Below are 25857 nucleotides of genomic sequence, written 5' to 3'. Positions count from 1 at the left end.
AGCTAAATCAGTTTGGCCACATGTTGAAAATCGTCGAATGCGTGTGATTCGTACATGGGGGCTCGTTATCCTTGTTCATTACATAATTTCTCTGGTTTTGTAGAAGTTTGAAATTTTTCATAGTAATTAGGGCTTTTTTAAGTCTTACTAATTAAACCAAAAAGTCTATTTTTAAGATACTGCTTTCAAGTCTTATGCATGTGGCTCATACCCAAGTCCAAAATCTTGTGCCAACATCAGTCGTGAAGAGTGGAGGTTCTAAGGGGGGTTGGAACAGACAGACCCTGTTACCCAAACGATATTGCCCATGGGACCTGGGCAAGATGCTTTTTCTCCCTGAGCCTCAGCTGCCTTATATATTTCGGTTAATAACTGAGCTTCCCTCTCATTGGGCTACTAGGAGGCTTAAGTAAATAAATCGTTTAAAGGATTTCGTGGATTATCTGACACAGTATCTCTTCATAAATGTTAGCTCCCTATTATCATGGCATGTCATTTCCAGCTTCCCAGCAAACATCTGAAAAATGTCTCAATCTGTCTCCATCATCATTACCGCGGCCCTCTCAAATGTATCGGTGACATAAATGTTTAGAGCCCATTTGAATCACCCGAATTCCATTTTAAAAGCTCTTGTCTTGGTCTGACGGCTCTGCTCTGATAGTCTCTCGAGATAATGAGCGACCCAGAGCCAGGGGTACCGAGGGAAGCCCAGCAGGGAGGCTGTAAAGAAATCTCTATCCTAGGAAAATAACTAGCCGGCCTCGCAGGTTCCAGATACTCTCTAATCTGTTCCCACAGGATGAATGCCTCTGCTCCGGGTTATTCTTCAACATAGAAGTAAGAATCGGAACTCTCATGATCCTGTCTAAACGGAAGGGAGAGCTTCCTTTTCCTGTCCCAAAGTTCTCTCTTCCTCTGAAGCAGCTGCAGGAAAGGTCAGACAACCTCTTTTTATTTTTTTTATAAAGATTTTTATTTATTTATTTGACAGAGAGAGATCACAAGTAGGCAGAGAGGCAGGCAGAGAGAGAGAGAAGGAAGCAGGCTCCCTGCTGAGCAGAGAGCCCGACGCAGGACTCGATCCCAGGACCCCGAGATCATGACCCGAGCCGAAGGCAGCGGCTCAACCCACTGAGCCACCCAGGCGCCCAGACAACCTCTTTTAGGAACAAGTTTGCACTTGCTGCTCTGATCCCAGCCCCTTCTCACTGAGTCTTCTGCTCACTGCTCACTGCCCACTGCCGCGGGCTCCTCTGGGGCTGAGAGCTGGATTCTATGGGCTGAGGCCCAGAGGCTAGCAAATAACTGGCATTTATTAAAAACACCCCTTTCGGGGCGCCTGGGTGGCTCAGGATGTTAAGCCTCTGCCTTCGGCTCGGGTCATGATCTCAGGGTCCTGGGATCAAGCCCTGCGTCGGGTTCTCTGCTCAGCAGGGAGCCTGCTTCCCCCTCCCTGCCTGCCTCTCTGCCTACTTGTGATCTCTCTGTTAAATAAATAAATAAAATCTTTAAAACAAAAAACACCCCTTTCCCTGAACACTGATGTCTCAAGCTCACTGAAGTCCCTGGAGTCACACACACACATAGAGACGCAACTCACAAGCCCATTCAACACTTTTGCACCAAAATAGTTGGGATGTTGGCTCCCGGGAAGCGGTGGAGGGAGGCAGGCTAGAGACACCAGCAACCTGGCCTCCTCGCGTGTCACAGAAGTCACAGCACTTTGGAGGGACAAGCACTGACCGAGGGAGGGTTGTTTCGACATGTCATAAGTACACTGATGAGCAAAGGCTCCAGTATTTTTTAAATTACCTGATACGCCTTTGAATTTCTTGAAGAAAAGGACAACGTAGATTGGTATGACCCCTTCATTTTATTATAATACTAGACTGGACTAAAAAGAGCCATCAAAACAAAACAAAACAAAAAAACCTCCTGGGTGACCAAACGAAGTGTGGCTGCCACTCTTCTCCTAATGTCACCTGGTCTGCCTTGGGCTTCTTGTTACGGGACATAAGACAGAAACAGCCACCAAACTGTGGACACGAGTTTTCCTTAAAATCCATGCAGACTTGGCAGCAATGTCTGCTACCAAGTTTTCATTCGGCTCATTGTTCACACTTTCTGAGGGCCTCGACATAGGGGATGATATTTATGTCCCCACGTAAGAAAAAAAGACCAACAAAATGGTCTAATTGGAAAATGACCAAGAACGTCGATTTTATAGATTATTGGCCTCATTTTACGTGGCTGTCGTGGCTGGAGGGTCCATTTTGTTGTCGCTCGTTGAAGCTCAAAGTCGAAGGCAATGCAGAGGCCAGACCTGCAGGGGGAGGCTGGCCTGTGGGACTCTGAGACCACGGGAAAGCTGGCCGAGTGCGCACGAACACGCGGCTTCCCACCCGCCCTACAGACGCCGAGCCCTGCTGTCACTCCACTAGACTCTGCATGGCTGTGAGCCCTGAAGATGCCGCCAGGGTCTACAGCTGCAGGAAATACCATTTTGCAGACATAAACATCCACATCTGTAAGGGGGACAGGCCACTACCAACTCAGAACCACTGAAACGGTCATAGCTTCAGAGGAAGAAAAATGTTTAGGTTGGGAGAGGAGTAAGGAGGGTCCTCCACGTGGTGACTTGCCTGCCAGGGCTTAAGCAGCTGGCGTGCCTGGCGTTTCACCTGTGGAGCCCTGAAAATACAGAATACGGTCTAGAGGGTCTCACTGTTATTGTTATTAATACAACTGTATTGCCACACAGATGCTTGGCTTCCAATCTGAGTCTCACAGTCTCCGTTGGTGAGGAAATGCTAACTCCACAGTTTGGGGCACGGAGGAGTGCAGCTGTGGGACGGGAAAGAGGCGTGTGACTGTATGTGGTTAATACAGATCTGAATTCACGGTTTCAAGAGGCAAGAGAAGCCGACTGTTGTCGATGCCGAAGCGGGTTGTTGACGATGATTATAAATCATGTCCCCAGAGCTGCCCATTCTCCTGGTGTGGAAACCAGATTGGCAGTGTCCATGATCTACGTGATGTGGCAGGTTTGAAGGACACTGGAAAAGGCTACCATGACTGAAATCACTCCCAGACCACCCATCCCTGGCCCCAGGAACTCCTGCTTTTAGACCTTTGAATAAAGTGACACCTGGGTGGCTCAGTCGTTAAACGTCTACCTTCGGCTCAGATCGTGATCCCAGGGTCCCGGGATTGAGTCCCCGCATCAGGCTCCCTGCTGAGTGGAAGCCTGCTTCTCCCTCTCCCACTCCCCCTGCTTGTGTTCCCTCTCTCGCTGTCTCTCTGTCAAATAAATAAATAAAATCTTTTTTAAAAATTAGTTATTTGGGACGCCTGGGTGGCTCAGTTGGTTAAGCAGCTGCCTTCGGCTCAGATCATGATCCCAGGGTCCTTGGGATCGAGTCCCACATCGGGCTCCTTGCTCGGCAGGGAGCCTGCTTCTCCCTCTGACTCAGCCTGCCTCTCTGTCTGCCTGTGCTCGCTCACTCTCTCTCCGTCTCTGACAAATAAATAAAAATCTTTATTTAAAAAAAAATTAGTTATTTATTCTTCCCTAAAAGAGTAGGATGGTGACTTGGGTGTCCTCACAGTCTGTAGTTACAATTGACTAGGATCCATCCCATGAGGGCTGTGAGGCTCGGTTGTTGAGGGGGCTGGAGAGGGGTGTGAGCAAATGACAGAGCCCAGTATCACAGCCTCACATTGGAAGTAGGGCCCACGTGCCCTCTAAGTGGCATATGGCCACTGGCCCCTGAGCAGCTTGTCTGCTTTTCCCTAAGCCTTACAGCCAGACTTTTCTTCTCTGACTCTTGGGCTCAGGTAGTGAGCATTGCCTGTGACAGCAACTGGCTGGTACGTCGTCACCATTTTCTTTATCCACCTCCCAAATCCTCATGTCCTGAGGTCCTATGGCTGTTATCAGGAGTCACAGGGAGGGACGGAGACCAAAGTCAAATAAGTGGCCATTTTGCTCTCATGAGACCACCCCTCAGGGTGTGAATCTCTCTGTGGATACTGTCCCACTGACTCTTAGAGAAGACTCCTTCCTCCTAGATAGACTAAAGCAGCCTGGGACAAAGCCACACTCCCACCGCGCAGCTCCTCTGGAAGGCTCTAAATGCTGACAACTTGGAAAACAAAGTGGGACCAAATTCATTCTGAAGCATACAGTTACACTTGACTAAACCCTTCTAGTGCGGAGCATTCACAGACACTTCCAGAATCAGGTAACGCATACTTCCCACCAGGCTCTGCCCCTCCAGCAAGCAGGAGGGCAAGGCAAACCTACAGAAACACATTTCCCTTTCGTGCTCCAATAACCCACACGAAGCACCGCTCTAGAACAATTTCCAAGAGCGAACAAACGCCATCATCGAAACAGAAGTAAACTACACTGAATGGCGATACGTCGAGAACATTCTAGTGACAGAGCGTCAACCAAAAGAGACAGACTTGAGTTCACCAACAGAATAGAGAGGTGCAGTTCTGTGACCCATCTACACCAGGGCAACACATCTAACTAAGAAGGGCGTTTTGTTTATTTTTCCACTTCCAGAATAATAGAGGAAATCACTCTGTCAAATTGCTTTTGTCATTGTCACAAGTCATCATCTCGTTGATTCTTTTTGCCTCCTTAGGCCACGGAATAATTTCACAATTTCTTCAGGGTTTTGTGTTTTTGTTTTGTTTTTTTAAGAAGCACAACGAAAAGACCCCGTTTTTGTGATGAATGGGAGCTACAGAATTATCTTCTGAGGCTTAGCACACAATTCCGTCACAATAAAATTCTCCTGGCTCAAGAAATGTCATCTTTACATCAGCAGCAACAGAGGGAGGAAAAAAAACCAAAAAACAAAAAAAAATGCTGCTTTCTGCCTGAGGCAGTTGTGATAAGGGATTTAGAGCCAGTCCTGGTGTGAGCTCCTGGAGATAATGAGAGGCAGCGAGCCCCGAAAGTGTCTGCCGCTTGCTGCTTTCCAGCTGACGCGTGCACACAGCTGTTGCATGACTGCGGCTGGCCCGGGGGGGGGGGGGGGGGGGCGGCTGGGGAGGAACAGAGAGCAAAATAGGTCACAGAAAATGCTGTGTCGTATTTTGTCTCACCTACGTTTGCCAGGTCTACTGCAGACCCAGCATCCCGCTCTCCGCAAGATAAGGACACTGAGCCGAGTCTTAGAAACGCCTGCGCGCTGGAAGGGAGTGTCGGAAAAATTCCATGAGGAGTTTCGCTTGCATTAATCATACGGCTGAAGCTAACAGGTTCATACCGTGTTAGCAAATTAAACTATCGTACGATCTTGACAACGCTTCCCTGAATCCTTAAAAGTCTTCTCGTTTTAATTAATGACAAATTGGATATCTACCTACTGGGGTTTCCATTGATACAGCAATTAATTTTTCTTTAAGCTTTCTCAACTCCCTGCCAAAAGGCATCAAAAACACTCAAGCTATAATGGTTTCTCTTGAGTTTGCAAAAATCCCCTTAGCGTGGACGTTCCCTATTGATTCATTATAATCGCCTTTTTAGAAGTGTGACAGGCAGTCTGACGGCGCACACACCCTGAAGCCTGCGGGCCTATCTGGGGGGCCAGCAGGCACACAGGCTCATGGAGCCTGTTGGACATCACCTCTGTCCAGTGTCCCCTTGTGATCACAAGTCCTGCCTCTCAGCCACCTAAGCCTAACAGAGGCAAGAAACAGGAATCACTGGGCATCTGGCCAAGCCTCGAGCCTCCTTGAAAACTGGTTGATTTCTTAATTGATCTCAGTGGACAGAGTGATCCTATCACATGCTGAAAGCAGAAGAACTTTGGCTTGAGCTGCGCAAACCACCGGAGTATCTGCTGGCAGGTCCTTCTGTTTGAAATTATAATCAATCTCCTATCTATTCTCCACTCTGTTAGTCAAAATCACAGTCGTCCCTTTGTTGGTTTGTTTTTTTCAGGCTACTTTTGAAACAGGGCTATGTCCAATGAAGCCTGGACGCATCAGAGACAAAGATGGGGCTGACAGGTGTCCGTGACCTCCTCACAGGTATGCCTGTGTTCTTTGAGCTCTGAGAAGGCCATCAAAAATCTGTCTTCTCGTGTACCATGTCGCTCTGCTCCCCAGAGTCTTCCTGCTGCACTGAGAAGTGAAAAGATCCCACACCCCTCCAGAGCCCCTCATTGGACAGGCCCAGAGGGCTTCTGTTCATCCTTTCTCTTCTTCCCTTCTGCCACCCCCTTCTCTAGTGCAACATTGTTCCTTGCTCAATGGAAAATGTCAGAGGGAGAGAAGCAAGTATACTGGAGTTGCTTTTCTCAAAAAATGCTATCCCTGAGGTGATTGGGGCATGAGGTCCCACAGAGGGTCAAGGCGAGGTGCCTTGTAGTTCCATGAATTAAAGAAGGGATGGTAAATTCTTCCCAGCCTGAGCTCTGGAGCCTGGGAGCTCAAACCTTTCTAAGTCTCAAACACTCCACAACCAGCCAGACTGATTGTAAACACAGAAGTTTGCTCTAGGATCCTAGCCACTTGGTCACAGAAACCATGGGAGATTCTAAACCTTTGTCACGGCCATTAACAAGAACACAGCCACCTCATTGCTTTCCCTCCTCACCCCCTCCAGGAGGTACTAACAGCTGGGTAAGGGGTAAGCGGCGGAAAACAGCTAAGTTTGGGTGATAAGCAAGGGTTGGTAGACCCTTAGTGGAGGCTATTAACTGTAAGCCAACACCTCCCTTCTCCCCATAAATTTACCAGGAAGATAACGGACTCTCTTCTGGCTTCATAAAATAAGGTTGTTTTTGTTTATTTGTGTAGAGATAGAGCATGAGCAGAGGGGGAAGAGGGAGGTGCCGAGGGAGAGGGAGAATCTCGAGCAGGCTCCATACCCAGTGCAGAGCCCGACACAGGGCTCAATCACATGACCCTGAGATCATGACCTGAGCTGAAATCAAGAGTTCGATGCTTAACTGACTGAGCCCCGCAGGCACCCCTAAAATAAGGTTTTTTTAATGTAGATTTTCTTGGTTTTATACTTTTTAGGGTGCCATAGATGCTAGCTACTAAGCTAATAATAGCTAGTATTTATTAAGCCCTTACTGTATGTAAGCAACATTCTTTATCTTTCTCTACTACCGGTCCATTTTAATAACAGAAAATTGGATCTTGAAGAGATTTCTTGACCTAGTGGCAGCCCACAGCTCAAAAGTAACTGCACTCAAACCCAGATAATAGGGTTGCAGAGCCCATATGACTTTACGACCCAGCAATCACACAGCGGGGAATTCACCCAAAGAATACAAAACACCGGTTCAAAGGGGCCCAGGCACCTCTGTGATTATAGCAGCGTTATTTACAGTAGCCAAGATACGGGAGCAGCCCAGATGCCCACCAATTAATGAATGGATAAAGAAGACACAGTGTGTATAAACAATGGAATATTATTCAACCATCAACAAGAACGGAGTGTTGGCATAGATGGAGCTAGAGCGTGTGAAGCAAAGGGAAATACGTCAGTCAGAGGAAGACAAATACTGTAGGGTTTCATTCAGATGTGGAATTTAAGAAACAAAACAAACAAGCAAAGGGGAAAAAATAAGAGAGAGAGAGAGACCAGTCGAGAAACAGACTCAACTACAGAGAACAAAACAAATGCATGGTTCCCAGAGGGGAGAGGGGTTGGGGGGGGATGGGTGAAACAGGTGCTGGGGATTAGGGCGCGCACTTGGCCATGACAAGCACTAGGTGCTGTGTGGAAGTGTTAGGTCACTATATTTCATGCCCGAAGCTAGGGTCATAACACAGTTAACTATGTTGCAGTTAAAATAAAAATTTTGAGAAATTTTTAAAAATTGAAATGTCTCAGGTTATTTATATAATCGTCGAGAGAGAATGTTTGAGGATTGTTTTCACGGTCTCCGGGGCAGGGAGACCCTCTGTGTTAATTCTGGCTTCCGGGGGCTGCTGGTCAGTACACGTAGGAGGAAAGAGTGGGTTCTGGTCTCACTCTGTGGACCGGGTAGAGTGGCCAGATGGGACTCAGGTGGTGGCAGCTTTTCTTCTAGCCCCAAAGAAAAGACACCAGATCAGAGGACTTGGGTTTCTAGCGGCAAGAGCTCTGCTCTCTCTTTCCGAAGAACTGTGTTTGGGTCTTTTGCAATTGATCTGAGTGCTTGGGAAACTAATTTCATCATAACAACATTTCCAGGGGAAAAGTTATTTCTGAGCAAAAATTCATTACTAGAGTTCTCAGAAAGTGGAAAGTATGGTAGTGACTTGTTAAGGCAAATGTAGACCCACCAGGTTTATTATAAATTACACCATTTACATATACTTATAAAAATGTGACTTCATTTTAAAGACACAACAGTCTTCCTCAGTTTAGTTTCTAAAATAGTAAACTAGGTTGCTGTAGACTCTAATCTCATATAAATTTTTTTAAAGATTTTATTTATTTATTTGACAGACAGAGATCACAAGTAGGCAGAGAGGCAGACAGAGAGAGGTGGCGGGGGGGGGGAAACAGGTTCCCCGTTGAGCAGAGAGCCCAACGCGGGGCTCTATCCCAGGACCCCGGGATCATGACCTGAGCTGAAGGCAGAGGCTTTAGCCCACTGAGCCACCCAGGGGCCCCTAATCACATATAATTTAACCAGTGTTTCCCTATCCTTGTTTTTCCGTCTTTTTTTGCCTGCTCTTTTCAAATTCATGCCATCTTGTTATATTTCGTGTATTATTTTTTCTGTATGTGTGTATCTTCATGTATTTAAGAATTATTATTTTAAATATATTTAAGACTTTTCTGGTATAAGATGAAGTAAGGCTAAAAATTAAGTGCAAATAATCAGGGATTACCTATTAGATTGATCAGGGATCATTGCTTCTCCTGGAAAGTGAGACTATAGGCCAAATTGCTCCAAAATTTAAACATAGGTGAATCCAATAATGAATTATTTTTATAATGGTTTTCATGTACAGTTGACCCTTGAATAATGCACAGCTGAAAATCCAAGTAGGAGTTCTGACTTCCCAAAAACCTAACTACCGGTAGCCCACTGCTGCCTGAAAGCCTTTGTGGTAACAAAAGCAGTCAATATGGGGCGTCTGGGTGGCTCAGTCGTTAGGCGTCTGCCTTCAGCTCACGTCATGATCCCAGAGTTCTGGGATTGAGCCCCACATCTGTGGGAGGCCTGCTTCTCCCTCTCCCACTCCCCCTGCTTGTGTTTCTGCTCTTGCTCTCTCTCTCTCTCTGTCAAATAAATAAATACAATCTTTAAAAGAAAAAAAGCAGTCAATAAACACGTATTTCGTATGTTAGTGTGTATTTAATACCATATTCTTACAATATAGTCTGCATCCCAGAGGGGTTGGTAACAGCCATATGAAGAATGCTTTTGCATTGGTCATGAATGTGTTTATGAGGACTTTCCAGTATATTCTCAGAAAAACTACCTTTAAGGGGCGCCTGGGTGGCTCAGTCGGTTAACCATCAGACTCTGGATTCCAGCTCAGGTCTTGATCTCAGGGTTGTGAGTTTAAGTCCCACGCTGGAGGGGGGAAACAGCACTAAGAAAATCTTAAGGAGGGATACCTGCGTGGCTCAGCCGGTGAAGCAGCTGCCTTCAGCTCAGGTCATGATCGCAGGGTCCTGGGACTGAGTCCCACATCGGGCTCCCCGCTCATCAGGGAGCCTGCTTCCCCTTCTCCCTCTGTGGGCCATTATGTCTACTTGTGCTCTTTCTCTATTTCCCTGGCAAATAAATAAAGTATTTTCAAAAAGAAAATCATAAGGAAGATAAAATAGATTTACAGTACTCTACTGGATTTATTTTTAAAAAATCCACATAGGGACGCCTGGGTGGCTCAGTTGGTTAAGCGGCTGCCTTCAGCTCGGGTCATGATCCCAGCATCCTGGGATCAAGTCCCACATCGGGCTCCCTGCTCAGCAGGAGGCCTGCTTCTCCCTCTGCCTCTGCCTGCCACTCTGTCTGCCTGTGCTCACTCTCTCTGACAAATAAATAAATAAAATCTTTTTAAAAAATCCACATATAATTGAACTTGCACAGTTCAAGCCTGTGTTGTTCAAGGGTCAGCTGTGTAGGTGTGTAGGACCCATTTGTGTGTTCTTGGAAGGGAAATGTGAGCTTGCTACAAATGTATCAACTGATGGGCAAAGTCCTGAGTGTTTCCTGAGCAGGCCGTGGAGATGAGAAGGCAGGACACAAACAGTTAAAATGAAAACTCCTGTCCCCAGGCAGTGTGATCAAAGAGCAGGCAGGAGAAAGCCAGAAGACAAGAGAGGAGCCAGAAGAGGGAGAAACTGCTGTGGGCCACATCTACACCAAGAAAATCAGAAAGGACAGACACGGGTCAACCCAGCAGAGAGTCTGTTCATCAGGCAGGGATGAAAAGTCTCCTGCTAACGAGAGACCAAGCTGATACTCACAGCCCCCAGCGAGGAATGGAGGTGGATGCAGGAGGGTCACGCCTCATCAGGGCAGGGGAAGGGAAGAAGCTGAGAATCTCCTTCATTCTGAGACAGCAGAGGCAAAGCAGAAAGGGGTCAAGGCCGTGTGCAGAAGCAAGGAGAAAGGCACCGAGCTCACCGTGAGGAAGTGAGGTCCGTGGAGACCTCCTCTGACATGTGTCCGTTAGGAAAGAGAGCAGGAAGGCGTATAACAGCCACGGAATGAGAAAGTACGAAAAAAACAAATGGCGGTGTCCACGTGGAGTCTGCATTCCTTTCCTTTGGACCGAGATGGGGGAGGGGGTTCAGCTGCCATTTCTTACACTCATTTCCCTTAACAACTTTTGAAATAAGTTCAATATGGTTGAGAATGGATTGTCCCAGGTGCACAGGAACTTCAAAATTACCTTGCATAATTTGGCATAAAGGGCATTCTATGTGGGATCTCAAAGAATTCCATTCATTGTTCAGGGCGCCCCGCCGCCACACCTCCTGTGAGAGCTAGTGTCGCTCCATGGGGTTTGGAACACACCCCTAGGATAAGGGGACTCTTGGGCTTTTAGCTCTTCTACCACTAAGGGCCAGGCACCTGAATCAGGCTCAGGAATTCTCGCCTGAAGTCCCCGCTCGCTGCCACCACATTTTAGATTCCCGCTTCTCTGCATCTTCTAACCCTTCCTTCTCAGTCTCCATGCCCTGCTCTCATCATCTCTGGGAAGCCTCAGTGCTGACCCCTTTTCTTGTAGAATTAACTCCCTTTTTCCTTCGTGGATGGAGGGGGTGGACGTCTGCCCAATGTGACCTCTGGGAGTGGGGGTAAGGTGAGCCTGGTGGTGGGTATTAAGAAGGGCACGTGTTGCATGGAGCGCTGGGTGTGGTGCATAAACAATGAATCTTGGAACACTGAAAAAAATAAAGTAAAATAAATTTAAAAAAAAAAAAAAAAGAAAAGAAGTAGAGGAAGATTATTTGGGGCCCTGTCCCTAATACTTCATGTAATGCAAGCACGAGCAGGCACTACAGTATTTGTTTCAGAACTTGTGTACAAATTGCACTACGTACATATAAAACAGTTCAAGGACGAGACTGCTTTCAAGGACAAAAGTTAAGTTGGTAAAATGAAAACGTAAAATCGAATTCTAAAATGTGCTTCCCATACCCAAGTGGACGCTCGTGTGTGCAGTGGGTAGAAACAAGGGCCCCATCTTCAGCTGGGATTCCCATCCTCATTGGATTGTGGGCAGTCGGTCAGTCATCAGCTCTTGCCCTTGGCCATGACAGACAGCCTCTGGCAGCCGTGGGTGGGGGAACAGACCTTGGTCTCTGAGGCACGCCTGAGAGCGTCTTCTGCACACTGCCTTACACAGAAGGTCGATACCATTTTGCCAGATGGGTACTCCCAACTCCAGCTAGCTGTCTGACTCTCAGCTTCTCCTGACTTCTGGCATGAAACCAGAGCCATCCACACAAGCAAGCTGAGAGGTAGTCAGGGGTCCAGGTAGGAACCCAATAGGACTTCTCCCACCCTGCTCACCTCTGCCAGTCACCTCTGGCTTTTCATTAGCAGATTGAGTCCTCCCAGCCACCCCTTCCCATCAAACCATCCATATGGAATATTCAAGATAAGTAGAAACTAATCATTAATTTTTTAAAAAAGAAGTAGATCACATTGTGCAAAATACCAGTCTCTAAATTTCAAAGTACATTTCAGATGAAACCGGTGTGTGTCTGACAGTCCTTTCTAAAACTAAGAAAGCCTTCCAAGATGTATCTAACGATTTCTATATTCAAAACAAATTTCAATGATTTTTCTGTTTTCTGATTACAAAAGTATGATACATACTCCAAGGGGTGGGGTGGGGGGGCATTTAAGAAAAAACACGGAAGAGCACGAGGAAACAAAAGTAACCTATAATCCCCGGAACCACACTGACAAAGCTTTCATAGTCAACTGCAGGGGGAAAAAAAAAAAAGTAGCAAGAGAACCCGAGGAGGCTAGAAGAAAGAGACAGTTTCCCATTAGTCATGCATACGAGAGATTCCACGAGGTTAAATGGAACCACTGCGCCGTAGCCATAGGGCAGAGCGCTTGGTGCACACCAGCCAGGGACACAGGTTTGCTATTGGACAACAGTGACTTTCTCCAGCACAAAGCTTAGAGAGAGAACCTATGGTCAGTAAAAGATGCAACCCATCTATATAACTTTTTAATATTTCTTTTGAGTCTTCGGGTAAGACAGCTAACAGAGAAGATGTAATAATGGAGACAAAGGAAATTAAAGCAAGATTTGACCACAAGGGAAATCATCCAGCCCAAAATAGCACCCTTAACTCTCAACCTCTGAGGGAGTAAGAAACCCTGAGGGAGTAAGAAAAAGTGAGGAAAGCTCTTTGAGAGTAGATCTGTTGTTGTTGTTCTCTTCTGGTATATACCATTATGATCTGATGGCAAGACAAAAGGATTTCTGGGGCATTGTACCTCCTTAGGCTGCCTTAACTTTTTGCATCTAATAGTTGAAAATAAAGTATCAAGATACAATTGCTATTCAGCCATTCCTTCCTGCACTAACTGTAATTTTCCTGGATGTTTACCACATGCCACACAGCGTGCCAGCCCCTTGGAATACAAATCATGTACGGCATGGAAGCCATTCTCCAGGACCTCACAGTCTAATAGAATCAGACAGAAATCATTGCAACAAATTGTCCTAAGTCACTCCCACTGTGCATGCCAAGAAGGAAGCAGGAGAAGGCCATAAGCTTTATAGAGAAGGGGTGTTGTGCTGAGCCTTGAGAAGAAAGGTGCACCCAGGGGCTGAGGAGAGAGGGCTCCCGAGTCGGAGGCGGTGGCCGTGGGAACGGAGAGGAAAGCCGCAAGGGACTGGGCCTCGCCTTGTGATCCTGGGAGCAGTCACCCTCCTGCCCGTCCAGCGAAGAGAAGGAAGGAGGAACATCCTGGAAAAAGCTGAGCAAGGAAAAATCCTCAAGTAGTGTCTTGTCTGCAGGAGGAGAAACAGGGACATACATGTATCCGACTTATAACTCAGACTTTTCTTTTTTTTTTTTTTTTTACTCAGTTCATTTTCTTCTGGAGAACAAGGTTTATTTGCATGTTAATGTCTGCCTTTTGCTGACATAGAGAAATGGTCAGCCATATTCTCCCCAGCGCCTACGTCATCCCCTAATAGGAAGGTTAGATATTAAAGGAGAGAATGTGAACCCCTCTGACTGCATAGACTCTGCATAGACTTCCAGTCAATGCATTGTTGCTAAAAGAGAATTTTCAAAATAAATAGAAAAACTAAGAAATGTATTTATTTTTCTATTGCAAATTTGTGTGTTTATATATATGTGTGTGTGTACATGTACGTGTATATTTATATATATGTCTATATATTATTCTCATGTGTGTTAAATGAAATGGAGTTTATGAGTGTAATTTATAGATACATGATTTTACTATTTATCTGTTGACAATTACACTCGACTGACTAGGTATCCTAAGCGTGTAAAACAACATAATGATTTAAGCACCTTCACTATTTTCCAGCTTTAACATAGTTTGATAGCAAATAAAGCCATGATCAAAAAACAAGTTTTGAAAAAAAAACTTTGTGAATTTTTATAAACATTCAAATTCAGAAGAGAATTTCTTTTCTCCTTATTTTTTTAATTGAACTCAGACTGTTAAAAGGCAAATCTTTGTTTAAATATAGACTAAAAGCCCCTGTTGAATATTTGCCTGCTTGGTTTCGTCCCGTGCTGGTATCCCCGTGAACCGCTAATGGGATCAGGTGCTTCCTAATCCCTAATTCATTTGGCTTTCTTGATGGAGAGTGGGACGTTGAGTCCACCAGCCTGTCTCAGTGTGTGCTGAGATAGTAACAAAAATATTGCTGTCCCTTAGATTTGTCTCCCAAACCACAACTGGTGCGATCCAAATCTCGCTAAAGCACGGATCATAAATTGTGTCCTCCATACACTCAAATTGGGAAATTAACATTCTTTTCAGTTCTCAGACACTTCCTTTTGAAATCCCCGGAAGACCAAGAGAGGCCATAGGTGAGTAAGCAACAAAGACTTCCACCGGCCTCTCGTCTTGCTCTGGCCTATATCCCGCAGGATGCACTGAGCCCCCACCATGATGCAAACTCTTCGGTGCAAAAAACAGGGTTTGTGTTTTAAGATGCTGGTTTTCATGTTAGAACTGGGACTGTGTTGGGATCATGCGACCCTTGTTCCCTGGGCTGGTGGGGAAGACGGTTCCATCGTGGGTGGCGGGGTGGGTGGGGGCGCTGACCATTCCCACCCTTGCCATGGCATCCAATCTGACCTCTTGCTCTGAGGCAGCGGTAAAGCTCCCTGCACACACCTTAAGGTTCACCTAGCCTCTGTCTGCAACTCTGCCTACAGCCTGCCTTCCCTCCGATCCCAGTGTTTCTAACCACACTGGTTCAAGCACATCTGCACCAGATCTCTTACAGCTTCAAACAGCAAAGGAAAGAGTCCTCAGGAAGTCAGCTGTAAGATGGGTTAGCTGCCTCTCTGGACATTTGAGGCTGTTGGTGGGCCCTGAGTGATGAATGCATGCGATTCAAGCAGCCACGTGACCAGAAGGGCAGGGAAGGAGGCAGAAGGTGATGCAAGAATGGACTGGAGTGGGGGGCTATGAATTAGTTGCGTTCACTCAACCATGAGCTCACCGTTTGTTGGATACCCTTACTCTGCTCTGTACCATCACATCACAGAGGATACACGCTCAACAAGACAGACATGACCCGTATCACTCATTCCGCATTTTGAAAGGGGAAAGAATTCAGGGCAAGCACATTTCTGTCTTGGGGAGTCAAGACTCCCCAAGGGAGGCTCCGAAGAGGGTGCAGCGAAAGCATGAAGGGTGAAAAGACAGAGACAGATGTGGGGCCATCGGGGGCAGAGCCGGCAGCAGCCACTGGGGCACATGCAAGGGGAACGGTGAGAGGGAGTGTGCCACCGGGAGGACACAGGCCAGGCTCCGGCCAGAGTGACTGACCCTCCTGAAGTGACTCCAAATCCCTAAATGTTGGGTTGAGCTGCAGGAAACCGCCATCTTTCCAGTCAACGTGATCTACTGTCAGTAATTTTCCATGGCTCACCTGGATACTTCCCTGGGTAACAACCCTTGGCCACTCCCCTGTCTCCACTAGTCTCTCCACAGGAGAAAACACACAGTGGCCTTGGGAAATGTACCAGAATCTGTATAAGCGAGTAGGAGGGTGGCAGGGTGATGACGGGTGACACTGACAGACACACAGAGGCCACATGGAAGAGTGCAGGAGCCACAAGTAAGGTGTTTGGGCTTTATCCTTAGGATGATGGGGATGACCAAATTTGTACTTTAACATGCTCCCTCAAGACCACCTGGAGAGTGGAGAGGGAAGGGCAACACGAGACAAAAAAAAAAAAACATAAAAATCTGCTCTTATGGTGGTTCAGCGAGAGAGAAGACAGACCCACAGGAGCAGGGCCAGGTGGGAGGGCTCCAGGGCACCCAAGAGGCCAGCCTGGCAGGACTCGGTGACCCAGAGCAGGAGGCAAGGGCTGGGGGAGGGGAGCCTATGTGCCACCCAGGCAGCAGCCAGGTGCAAGGGCCCGACCACGCGGGTGATGAACCGTTCTCTGGGCTGGATACCCAGCAGGAGGGGCTGGCATGGAGGGAAATGAATGAGTCTTGGGCAGGACTGTTCACTCCGTTCGATGAAGAGGAGATCGAAGACCAGAAGCAGCAGGAAGCGAAGGGAACAAGTGTTTGCTGACTGTCCGCTAGGTAGCGGATTTACCTCTGCTGCGTATTAAAATCCACACCAACTCCCGGGGGCGGGGACCTGTCCTACAGAGCTGCGTTCTCAAGGGGCATCTTTCCACCGATGCCCAAGTTCCTTCACCTCCGACCTGCCGACCAGCATCCCAGTGGAACATGTGGTGTGTGCGGTGCTCGTGGCTAAAAATGTTAGCTGGATGAGGTCAACAGGGAGATGCTGAAACCTGCCCGAGCACCCAGGGGAGAAGGGGAGCAGCAGAGCACCTGACCCAGATGAGTGTCCTATTTTCGAAGGAGGGGAAACATTCTTTGGAGGATGCTCCTTCCTATGTCCCCTCCTTACCCCACACTCTCTACGGCCCACCTTTCTCATGGTTCCTCCCCATGTGTATGGCGCCAGAAGCAGGGAAATAGGCAGTGAATGGTTGGAAGAACGTGCTTTGCAAGCTTGAAAACAAATCCCACAGTACCTTCCCTGCCCCACAGAGCAGAACTCAGCAAAGCATCCCATCTCTGTGTCTCTTAAAGGACAAGCATTTTAGCCAATGGCATCATCTGAGCCCCTAGAGGTTGAAGGCATAGCCTAGTTAAAGTGTTATTTAACAATTCCAGAAGAGTAGCAAAAACAGTCCATAAAGCTAAATGATTCCCGGGGTAGAAAGTACACATTACATTTTCATACTTGTTTCCTTAATTAGGAACAGATCCTGGTGGCTGGGATTTATTTCCATGAGCACACACATCCACAAAAATGAGAAACATCTTGACATGCTACAACATCCGTAATGTTTCTCCAATCTGAATTCCTAATTGGGTTAAAAAAAAAAAAAAAAAGGCAACCGCGAATTTTCACGCTGGTTTTGATTTGGGATTCAAAACAGAACCTAAGATGTGCAATTTTTTTATATTGTTCCAAAACACGTATAAGCTGGGTCAAAATCCGTAAGACCCACTTCAGAGTTTGAAAAGAAAAAAAGAAAAAAGGAAAAAACAGACCAAGGCATGAATTCGGAATTTAACATGGCACAGAAGATCCGTCTTATGGAACATGAAAACTAACTTGTGATCTCGCCGAGACACTTCTCAACATCGTCACCTATTACTTTCTATAAAGAGGAGAAAAGAATCGGGTGGGGAGAGGGATGGTGTTTATATGGCACCTGCGTGAATCCTGTCACGGAATTCAAAGGACTCCTTTTTGTGTGTTTTTCTTTGTTCACTTATTACAGAAACTGGCTAGCCTTTCTCGTTGCGTTCACTAAATTCTGTTCCAGTCAAGAACCCGGGCACACGGCGGCGTCGGTCACGAAGACATTGTGATCCTTACCTACGCAGCTTATCCTCGAGCATCTCCATGTACTTCAGAGCACTCTCCTTCACACTCATTTCTGCAAAAACAAAAATCCAAAGTTGATGCAAAGACGGAACAAAACCCAGGAGTGCTCCACTACAAGCCAAACACCAAAGGATCGAAGTCAGACTGGTAGTAAAGATCGCCTCCCTGGTGTGGAAAGCAGGTGAGTTCACGGGGCGGGGCGGGGTGGGGGCTGCCTGGAGGAAGGTGCTGGAAATGCTGTGAGGCCCCCCAGTGCCTCCATCTGGGCACTGTGCTTCCAAAGGAAGCTCCCTGGGTATTGGGCGTGGACGCCACTTCTCTCTGTGCCTTTCATCTTTCCCAACTGGTAGCCAAGAGCTTGGTGGCAGAGGATGGAAAAAAGATCCAAGTGGGAAGCAACTCTCATCCTAGGGATGAACCAGAAGCTCACTGGTACAGGAGCAGGGAACTGCAGACCCTTCCACTGAGACCCACATGGAAACGGGATCTTGACAGGACTTGAGTTCAGTTGACTTCAGTGACTCAGTTTCCAAAGCTGGAAGGTCCGTAGCCCCTAGCGATGAACTTGGAGCCTCATAATCACCAAAGGTGGAGGAATCGATGATTTGTGGTGCCCCCGTGGATCAGAGAGGCCCTTCACTCATAAAAACACATTTGGTCTTTTTTTTTTTTTTTTAATTTTATTTATTTATTTGACAGAGAGAGAAATCACAAGTAGGCGGAGAGTAAGGCAGAGAGAGAGAGAGAAGCAGGCTCCCGCTGAGCAAAGAGCCCGATGCGGGGCTCGATCCCAGGACACTGAGATCATGACCTGAGCCGAAGGCAGCGGCTTAATCCACTGAGCCACCCAGGCGCCCCCATTTGGTCTTTTATACGTGAAGAAAATGTTAATTTTTTTTCCCTCTTAATAGGTTAAAAAAAAAATCAAAATGTTGGGTGCCTGGGTGGCTCAGTCGGTTAAGCATTTGCCTTCGGCTCAGGTCGTGATCCCAGGATTGGCGGGGAGCCTGCTTCTCCCTCTGCCTCTCTCTCTCTCTCTCTGTCTCACATGAATAAATAAAATCTTTTAAAAAAAATCAAAATGCTGATTTGACATTGTCACTTTTTTTAAACAGAGGGAATAAGAGGGGGAACTCATGCTGTTTTACTATATAAGTATTTTTATGTTAAAGAGCGAAAGAGAGATTCGGTGCCTTCTGGACAAGTCCTGATAGCCTCTGTTTCCTCCTCTGGAGGAAGAAAACGCCATCCTCTCAAGGTGACCGCCGACTGAGAGAGGACGATGAAGTGCCCAGGAGAGCAGGTGGCATCAGAGCGGTCCCCATCAGACGGTGGCTGTAATTAGCAGTGTTGCTGCCATTTCTACCCTGATCACTATTATCACCACTGTGGAATTTATTAGTGTTTTTATTCCAACCTGTATTCTCAGAGGCAATTCATGCATTGACATTGGGATGTGTGGGGAGCAAAATCCACACTGTTTGACTCACTGCCCTGAGCCTCTGCTGAGGGGGCTCTCAGGACCCTGTTTTGTCACCATGTACGTGTTAGGGTAAGGGACAGGGCGGTATAGTTGGAACTGGAAAAAGGACCTTGAAATTCCTCATAAAGAAACCAAATATGGATGCAAAAATTAAAAAACAGAAGTTCTTGTTCATCAGTTCGTAACAGATAAAAACAGAAACGTACCCAGTGCAAGCAACTCTTTAAGTGGGTCCCTTAATCTAGTTGACTTGGGTCAACCTCCTTTACAAGTGAAGTTGTGCTAATTTTTTTTCTCAAAATGTGTATTTTCAGCACCTACAGTGCATTGGGTACTGCGCTAGCATGGGGAGTAAGGTGTGGGGACATGGCTCCGTGCCACTGAGACCTGTTCCCTGGTTTATCTGGAGCAAGGATTACACATTCAGAATGTCCCGACCGGAAGTGCCCTGCTTCACACCCAGAACATACTTTTGTATGCCGCACACCATGATAATCACTTGGGATAAACCTGTAAACAGAAGCAATAAAGATGCCTGCTTTTGTAAAGCTTCGTTCTGGTAGGGACAGGTAGTAACGAATAAACAGAAGAGTCCCATAGAGTACCAGGAGGTTGTAAGTGCTACAGAGCAAGAGAAGGGGATCAGAATGGGGCTGCAGAGGGGTCGGGCATCATTGGGAAGGTGACATCTGAGTAAAAGCATGAAGAGGGCCAGGGGGAGCACAGAGCAGCCTTCCTGGGAAAAGCAGGGTGGTTAGAAGGACGAAGCAGGCTAAAGGTCCTAGGGCAGCAGCACACCTGACTACTCCAGCAACATCTGGAGGAGACATTCTCTGGGGAAAGAGATGAGGCAGAGGAAGAGCCCAGCCCCCATCACGCAGGCCACTGTGGCAAACTATTTCCAAAACTCGGCCACAGTAATATTCTGGGTCCCACATGCTATTCCAGAACTTGGCCATTCCCCATCAAACAGTGAATTCTATTTCCTTCCTCTTGAATCTAGACAGGCTATGATATTACAACCAGTAGAGAATGACGGGAAGGATGCTTTTTAATTTCTGAGGCTGGGGTCCAGCTTCTGCCTGGCTATTTCTACTGGGAACCCAGCCTCTGTGTTTGAGGAAGCCCCAGCCACAGGGAGAAACCATGGAGAGATGTTCTGGCCGAAGTCCCAGGTGAAGCTCTCAGCCAACAGACAGATATGGGGGTGAGCGAGCCTTCAGATGGTGTGAACCACAGAGTCCAAGGGGCCCAGACGTCAGGAAACAGAGACAAGCCATCTCGGTTTCTCTGGACCTAAATGCCTGATTCACAGAATGGGCACACACAACAAACAGCTGTAAGTCATTGGGTTTGGGAATGATTTGTTACATAGCTGTAGTTCCTGGAAAGCCATGCCAGGGTTTTGAGCGCTCCGAGAGAAACGGGAAAACACTGGAGAAAAAAGGCAACAAACTGGGTCATGGTCGCTCTGTTGGACTGGACTCTAGGAAGACACGAGAGACGTAGAGAGAAGCAGGAAGATTAGAGCCATCCTCCAGGACGAGGTAGTGGGGACTGAGACCACGGTGTCACAGGAGTGGGGGATAGGAGGCAGATTTTAGATCTATTTTTATTATTTATTTTTTTAAGATTTTATTTATTTATTTAACAGAGAGAGAGATGACAAGCAGGCAGAGAAGCAGGCAGAGAGAGAGGGGGAAGCAGGCTCACCGCTGAGCAGAGAGCCCGATGCAGGGCTCGATCCCAGGACCCTGGAATCATGACCTGAGCCAAAGGCAAAGGCTTTAACCCACTGAGCCACCCAGGCGTCCCTAGATCTACTTTAAAGATAGGGACTGCAGGGGTTCCTGACAGATTGAATTCAGGCATGTAAGAAAGAGACCCAGAAAGAATGACTACATGGGTTTTGCCCTGAGCCACCAGAAAACAGAGTTGCCATCAATGGGGATGGGAAGAATGCATGTGAAACCAGTCTGAAGAGATGAGCAAGCGTTCAGTCTTAGACTGGAATTTGCTAAGATGAGTAGAACTTCAACATTCTCACCAAAAAAAAAAAAAGAAAGTCAAACGCGTACGGTGATGGATGTGTGAATTCACCGGATGGACGGGGAGGTAGCTCTTTCACAACGCACTCATGTATCAAATCGTCACGTACCTTACAATTTCATTCATCGATTATACCTCCAAAAACTGGGAAAAATAAAAGTGGTTGAGAAGCTTCCAAAGTGTTCAAGTTTGAAATCTGACAACCTGGAGTTTATGAGCCGCCCCGGGGGGACGTACAGGACGAAGCCGGGCACGCGGGCCAAGAAGAGGTCTGCGTGCAGAGGGCACTTGGAAGACGCTGGCGTGTGGAACGAGGAGGCACGATGTGTCTCTCGGGCAGCGAGGGTAACGGGAGCGGCCCGTGGCGACCGCACGTCCCTACAATTCTATCACGATGGCATCTTTCATCCAAAGGACAAAAATGCACCGCACCTCCCTTGAGGACGAAAACCATATCCGTATGTTTAAAAGGAATCCAGGTAGATTCCATATTAATGATTTTGCTCAGAAATCACTACACACTTGTCTCATCTAAGCATCTGAGGCTCTGGGTAGTGACACGCCTGGCGCCGCACAGGGGCACCCAGGCAGTTTCCCGTGCTTTTCCGCTTGCCTGGCGGCTGCCGTGCACTGAAATCCCACCTTCCCTAGATCCTGACCCGTCCCCCAGCCAGGCAGCCTAAACTGCCTTTCATGCCTATGAACTAGGTTGACTTACAACCTTCCGGAGAGGCCGGGGCTGTAGACAGGGAGTTTACGTTTTCATCTACCTAAATAATATGCCCAAGTGGGGACGCCTGAGTGGTTCGGCTGGTGGAGCGTCCGACTCTTGATTTCAGCTCAGGTCACGATCTCGGGGTTAGGAGACCGAGCCCCATGTCGGGCTCCGCACTGGGCATGGAGCCTGCTTAAGATTCTCCTTCTCCCTCTGCCCCCACTAACTTCCCTCTCTCTAGAGAAGGAGATGCACTGGGAAGAGCTTATCTTTTTTTCCTTCCTCATCGTCCCTCTGCTCGTTCCTTTCCTAGAGTGGACACCAAGAGAACGGTAGTGGCATTGAGGCAAGCTTCCAAGAACCGAAAACGTTGCTGCAGAAAGCTGATTACTCCAGGTCGACCGGCCTCCTGACCGGGAAAATGCAGAAACGCCTCCTCTCCTCTCCATTTGCTAAGGGAATCTGACATCCAGAGTCGGGCAATATTCTCAGAAAGGAATTCATATAATTAACTTCATGAATCTAATTAAGCAAAAACGGATTGATAATTAAATGCAGTAAATCTGTGAAAACATTAAGGCGAGAACGAGGTGCAAACACAAATCAAAGTTACAGGAATTTAACCCGGGCCCTACTTCGCGCCAGGCACTATTTAAATCTAAGAGACATGGCTTCGAGGGTCACAGAGAGAGCGGTGGGGCCACCCTCTAACTTTGATGTCTCCTTGGAGCGCCCGGAAACATTTGCCGTAAATCTTCACGATAACTGATAATCCACAAATGGCCCAAGGTACCTGATGAAAAAACACTACCAATTTACCCAGCAATACCCTTTTCAGCACAAACAAGGGAGGTAAAAGAACGTTGAGTGGGAAACAGGGCTGACTAGGTTTTGGTGGATTAGATCCTTTGTTTGTGTCATAAAAGGACAAAGAAAAAGCAATATTTGTGATGATAATCGTACAGGAAATGAGCCACACCCACGCAGAGTTGCAGTGAGATTGAATGAAGCAGCAGCTACTAAGAGATTCAGCCCCAGCGTCTTCTATCGATAAGGGCAGCATCCTGGGGTGATTACGGTACCACCTCAGATTCCACAATGGACGCCAAAGGGACCCCATCAGTCTAGCATTCATCACAAATTTTGTCTAACACTGGCCGTCTTCTTGGAACGTTCCAGTAACATAGTAATTCTAGTAACATAAGGCTTGGCCTCACTTGACGAAAACAAGTCATCGGCTTTCCAGGTTCATTATTCAAGGATCAATTTCGACCCAATTAACTCCCATTAGTAAAATCCTCCCAAAGGAAGATGTGAAAGACAAAGGAGAAAATGCAGAATTCTGAGAAGTTTTCGAACATCTAAAGTATTATTTTTCTACTGCAGGGAATGAAAGAATTTCTGTTTATTTGAGTCATTAAACCATGCATGGGGATGAAGTAGTTAATACTGAGCCAAAAAAGACCCAGGGAAGTCAACAACACAGGAAAATGAACTTGTGATTTGCTTGTCTTGATATGTGTGATGGACTGGTATTGTCTAAGACCTTGAAAGATGGTGGAATCCATGAAACAATGCACTACACAAGTCAACTTTTTTAACCAGAGGACAAGAGGGAAATACCAGCCATGAGTCTCTGCTGATACCACAGTGAACCTGTCACATCGGAAATTCGCTATGAGAAAACCTGATACCAAGTTAATGATATCAAGGACATTTCCTTGATCCCTTCCTGTGTGTCAGGAACTGTTCTAACCACCTTGTTCTAAATGCTAAACAATGATACTGCCCATGAAGCTGCTCTATTATTATCCTCATTTTGCCCAGATGACACAGAGGGGCAGCAAAGACCAAAGTCACAAAGCCAGTGAGAGATCATCCCAGACCCCATTGTTGTGGAACCCATGACTTCCATTTTCAATAACCCAGGGGTTCAGGAAATGCACATTGAATAATGCATGTGAAATTTTAGCCACCAACAACATGAAGCTGGAGTTCACAGAGAGAGTAAATTAAAGAGAGACCAAAGACTTCTGTAAAAAGTCAGAGTTGCAAAGAGCATGGACAATTGCAAAGAACAATGCCATTAACAAATGGAAACTCGATTGTATGTATATTGTAGGGAAGAGTGCTGCTAAAATAAATTACCATTGTGTAATATACATGTGTATGTGTTTGTGTGTGTGTGTGTGTGTGTGTGTGTGAGAGTGTGTGTGTGTGTAAAGGGGATAGGGCCAAGGTGATTTCATAGCAGGTTGCACGAGAAGATGATTAATAATTCTCTGAGGCTCATATTCATGTTGGTTCCCTCCCAATAATAAGACACCAGCTTCATGTGGTCTCACAAACAGATTATTACCCGCATGTATACGTTTGTTTATTTATGTCATTTCCTGTTACCACTATGCGTGGTAGTCATTTGAATAGAATCCCAAGCGGAGATCCTGAGTTACGCTGGAGACAATCTGTGCGGGGCTTTAGACAGGCCATTGTCCATTCCCTAGGGTTGGAACCAAAGAAACACACCATCACTGAACTAGCAATGGCTTCGCGTGCCGCTGGCGGGCCATCATTCAGTGTGGCCTTGCTAATTTTTCTCTCTCTTTCCCTCTGACGTCGATAGATTTGCAGAGAGAAGACAAATGGCCAGATACGGATCTGACAGAATTAATAAACGGGACCAGAGAGCAGACTTCTCTTCAGGGGTGCCTGCTTCTCACTCGTACATCCATCTCGCGTCTCTTAAACGCCTACCATGTGCCCGATTGCGTGTTGAGCACCGGGGCTGCAGACAGGAGTCAGACGCGGCCCTTAGCCTGGAGAACACCGGGTTTGGGGACAGAAAACGGTCACATAAACGTGTGATGAATAAAAGCAAGAAGCGGAGTTCCGTGATTGGAATTAAAGCAGCAGTCTCTTCTGGGACGGTCGCAGAAGAGCCTCTGCCCAGCTTGAGGGGCTTGAAAATGAACTTCCTGAGGAAGTGAACGGAGTAGCCATCTTAAAGGATTTTCCACGCTGGCTAAAGCCCGAGGAGGCATGGGTAATCCAAAACAGCAGTTGCACATAAAGTAAGATTCATGTTTCTGAAAATCGGGCATTTAATGTCATATTATTTTACCCTCTCAGTAATTTCTGAATCATTTTTCCCCCCTCAGCTTACATTAAGATTAGTCGATGTGGGCTGGGATCCCACAGCAAAGGAAGGCAGGGTGCCTGCAGGACATGGGCCAGTCCCAAAGCCCCGGCTCTGAGCCGTCACAGCCACACCTGGAACTGGACATCCAGGGGTCCTCCTCGGGGGATCCGAGTGAGAATGCTGTGTTGTAATGACCTCACACCAGCAGAGGCACCCAAAGGTCAGAGGGCGGAAAGGCTTTTTCAGAACTGGAGCACCGTCATGACTCCGTCATCCGCAAGGAAAGTAAAACTAATTATTCTGAACTATGTTTATGCTGCGCTTGCACTGTTTTGCCCCCAGTGCTGGTGTGCGGCGGCGGCTGTCCCATGTGGGGCCGTGTGGCTGCCCCGGGGAGCCCCGCCCCACGGCCCTTGAGCCCAGAGCGCATCTCAGGGCCTTGTCCCGTCTTGATCCTCGTGTCTGTAGAAGCCACACCTGAGTGGATGGGTACAGATGGTGGGCAGGTGGGAAGGAAGGAGGGAGGAGGAGGTAAACACCACTAGGTTTAAAAATGTTTCCTCTATAGTGAGAGATTCCAGTCCATAAATGATAAAGCCCGAGTTCCAATTTCCCCTGCTGTGCTCGTCACGAGTTAATTGGGTATCATCTGATACAGTAATTCTCACCTTCCCGGTTCAGACCTGCTCCAACATGCACTCTCCCGGTGCCCTTGACGCACACGGCCTAATCAGCACAATCCAATGACTAGAAGAGAAACCGAGCACGCGTGGTATGGAAAGCAGATGGGGAGAAAAGATAGCTCGGGACGCTAGCAGCCCCGAGCAGCCTCACGCCACAGTCCCGACACACGTGTCCTCGCCA

The 25857-nt window shown here is 47.2% G+C and overlaps 1 protein-coding gene across 5 annotated transcripts in view; it reads right to left on the bottom strand.

Annotated features, from left to right (window-relative positions):
• Positions 1-25857, bottom strand: part of DISC1 (DISC1 scaffold protein) — a 371035-nt gene that overhangs the window by 66841 nt on the left and 278337 nt on the right. For all 5 annotated transcript variants that reach the window (XM_032313944.1, XM_032313941.1, XM_032313943.1 and 2 more), the window contains exon 10: positions 17599-17659. In XM_032313944.1, the coding sequence (XP_032169835.1) occupies positions 17599-17659 (61 nt within the window). The remainder of the gene's footprint in view (positions 1-17598; positions 17660-25857) is intronic.

The sequence above is a fragment of the Mustela erminea genome, chromosome 14 (genome assembly GCF_009829155.1).
Source record: "Mustela erminea isolate mMusErm1 chromosome 14, mMusErm1.Pri, whole genome shotgun sequence".
NCBI lineage: Eukaryota > Metazoa > Chordata > Mammalia > Carnivora > Mustelidae > Mustela > Mustela erminea.
This window is presented reverse-complemented; position numbering and strand designations above follow the sequence as displayed.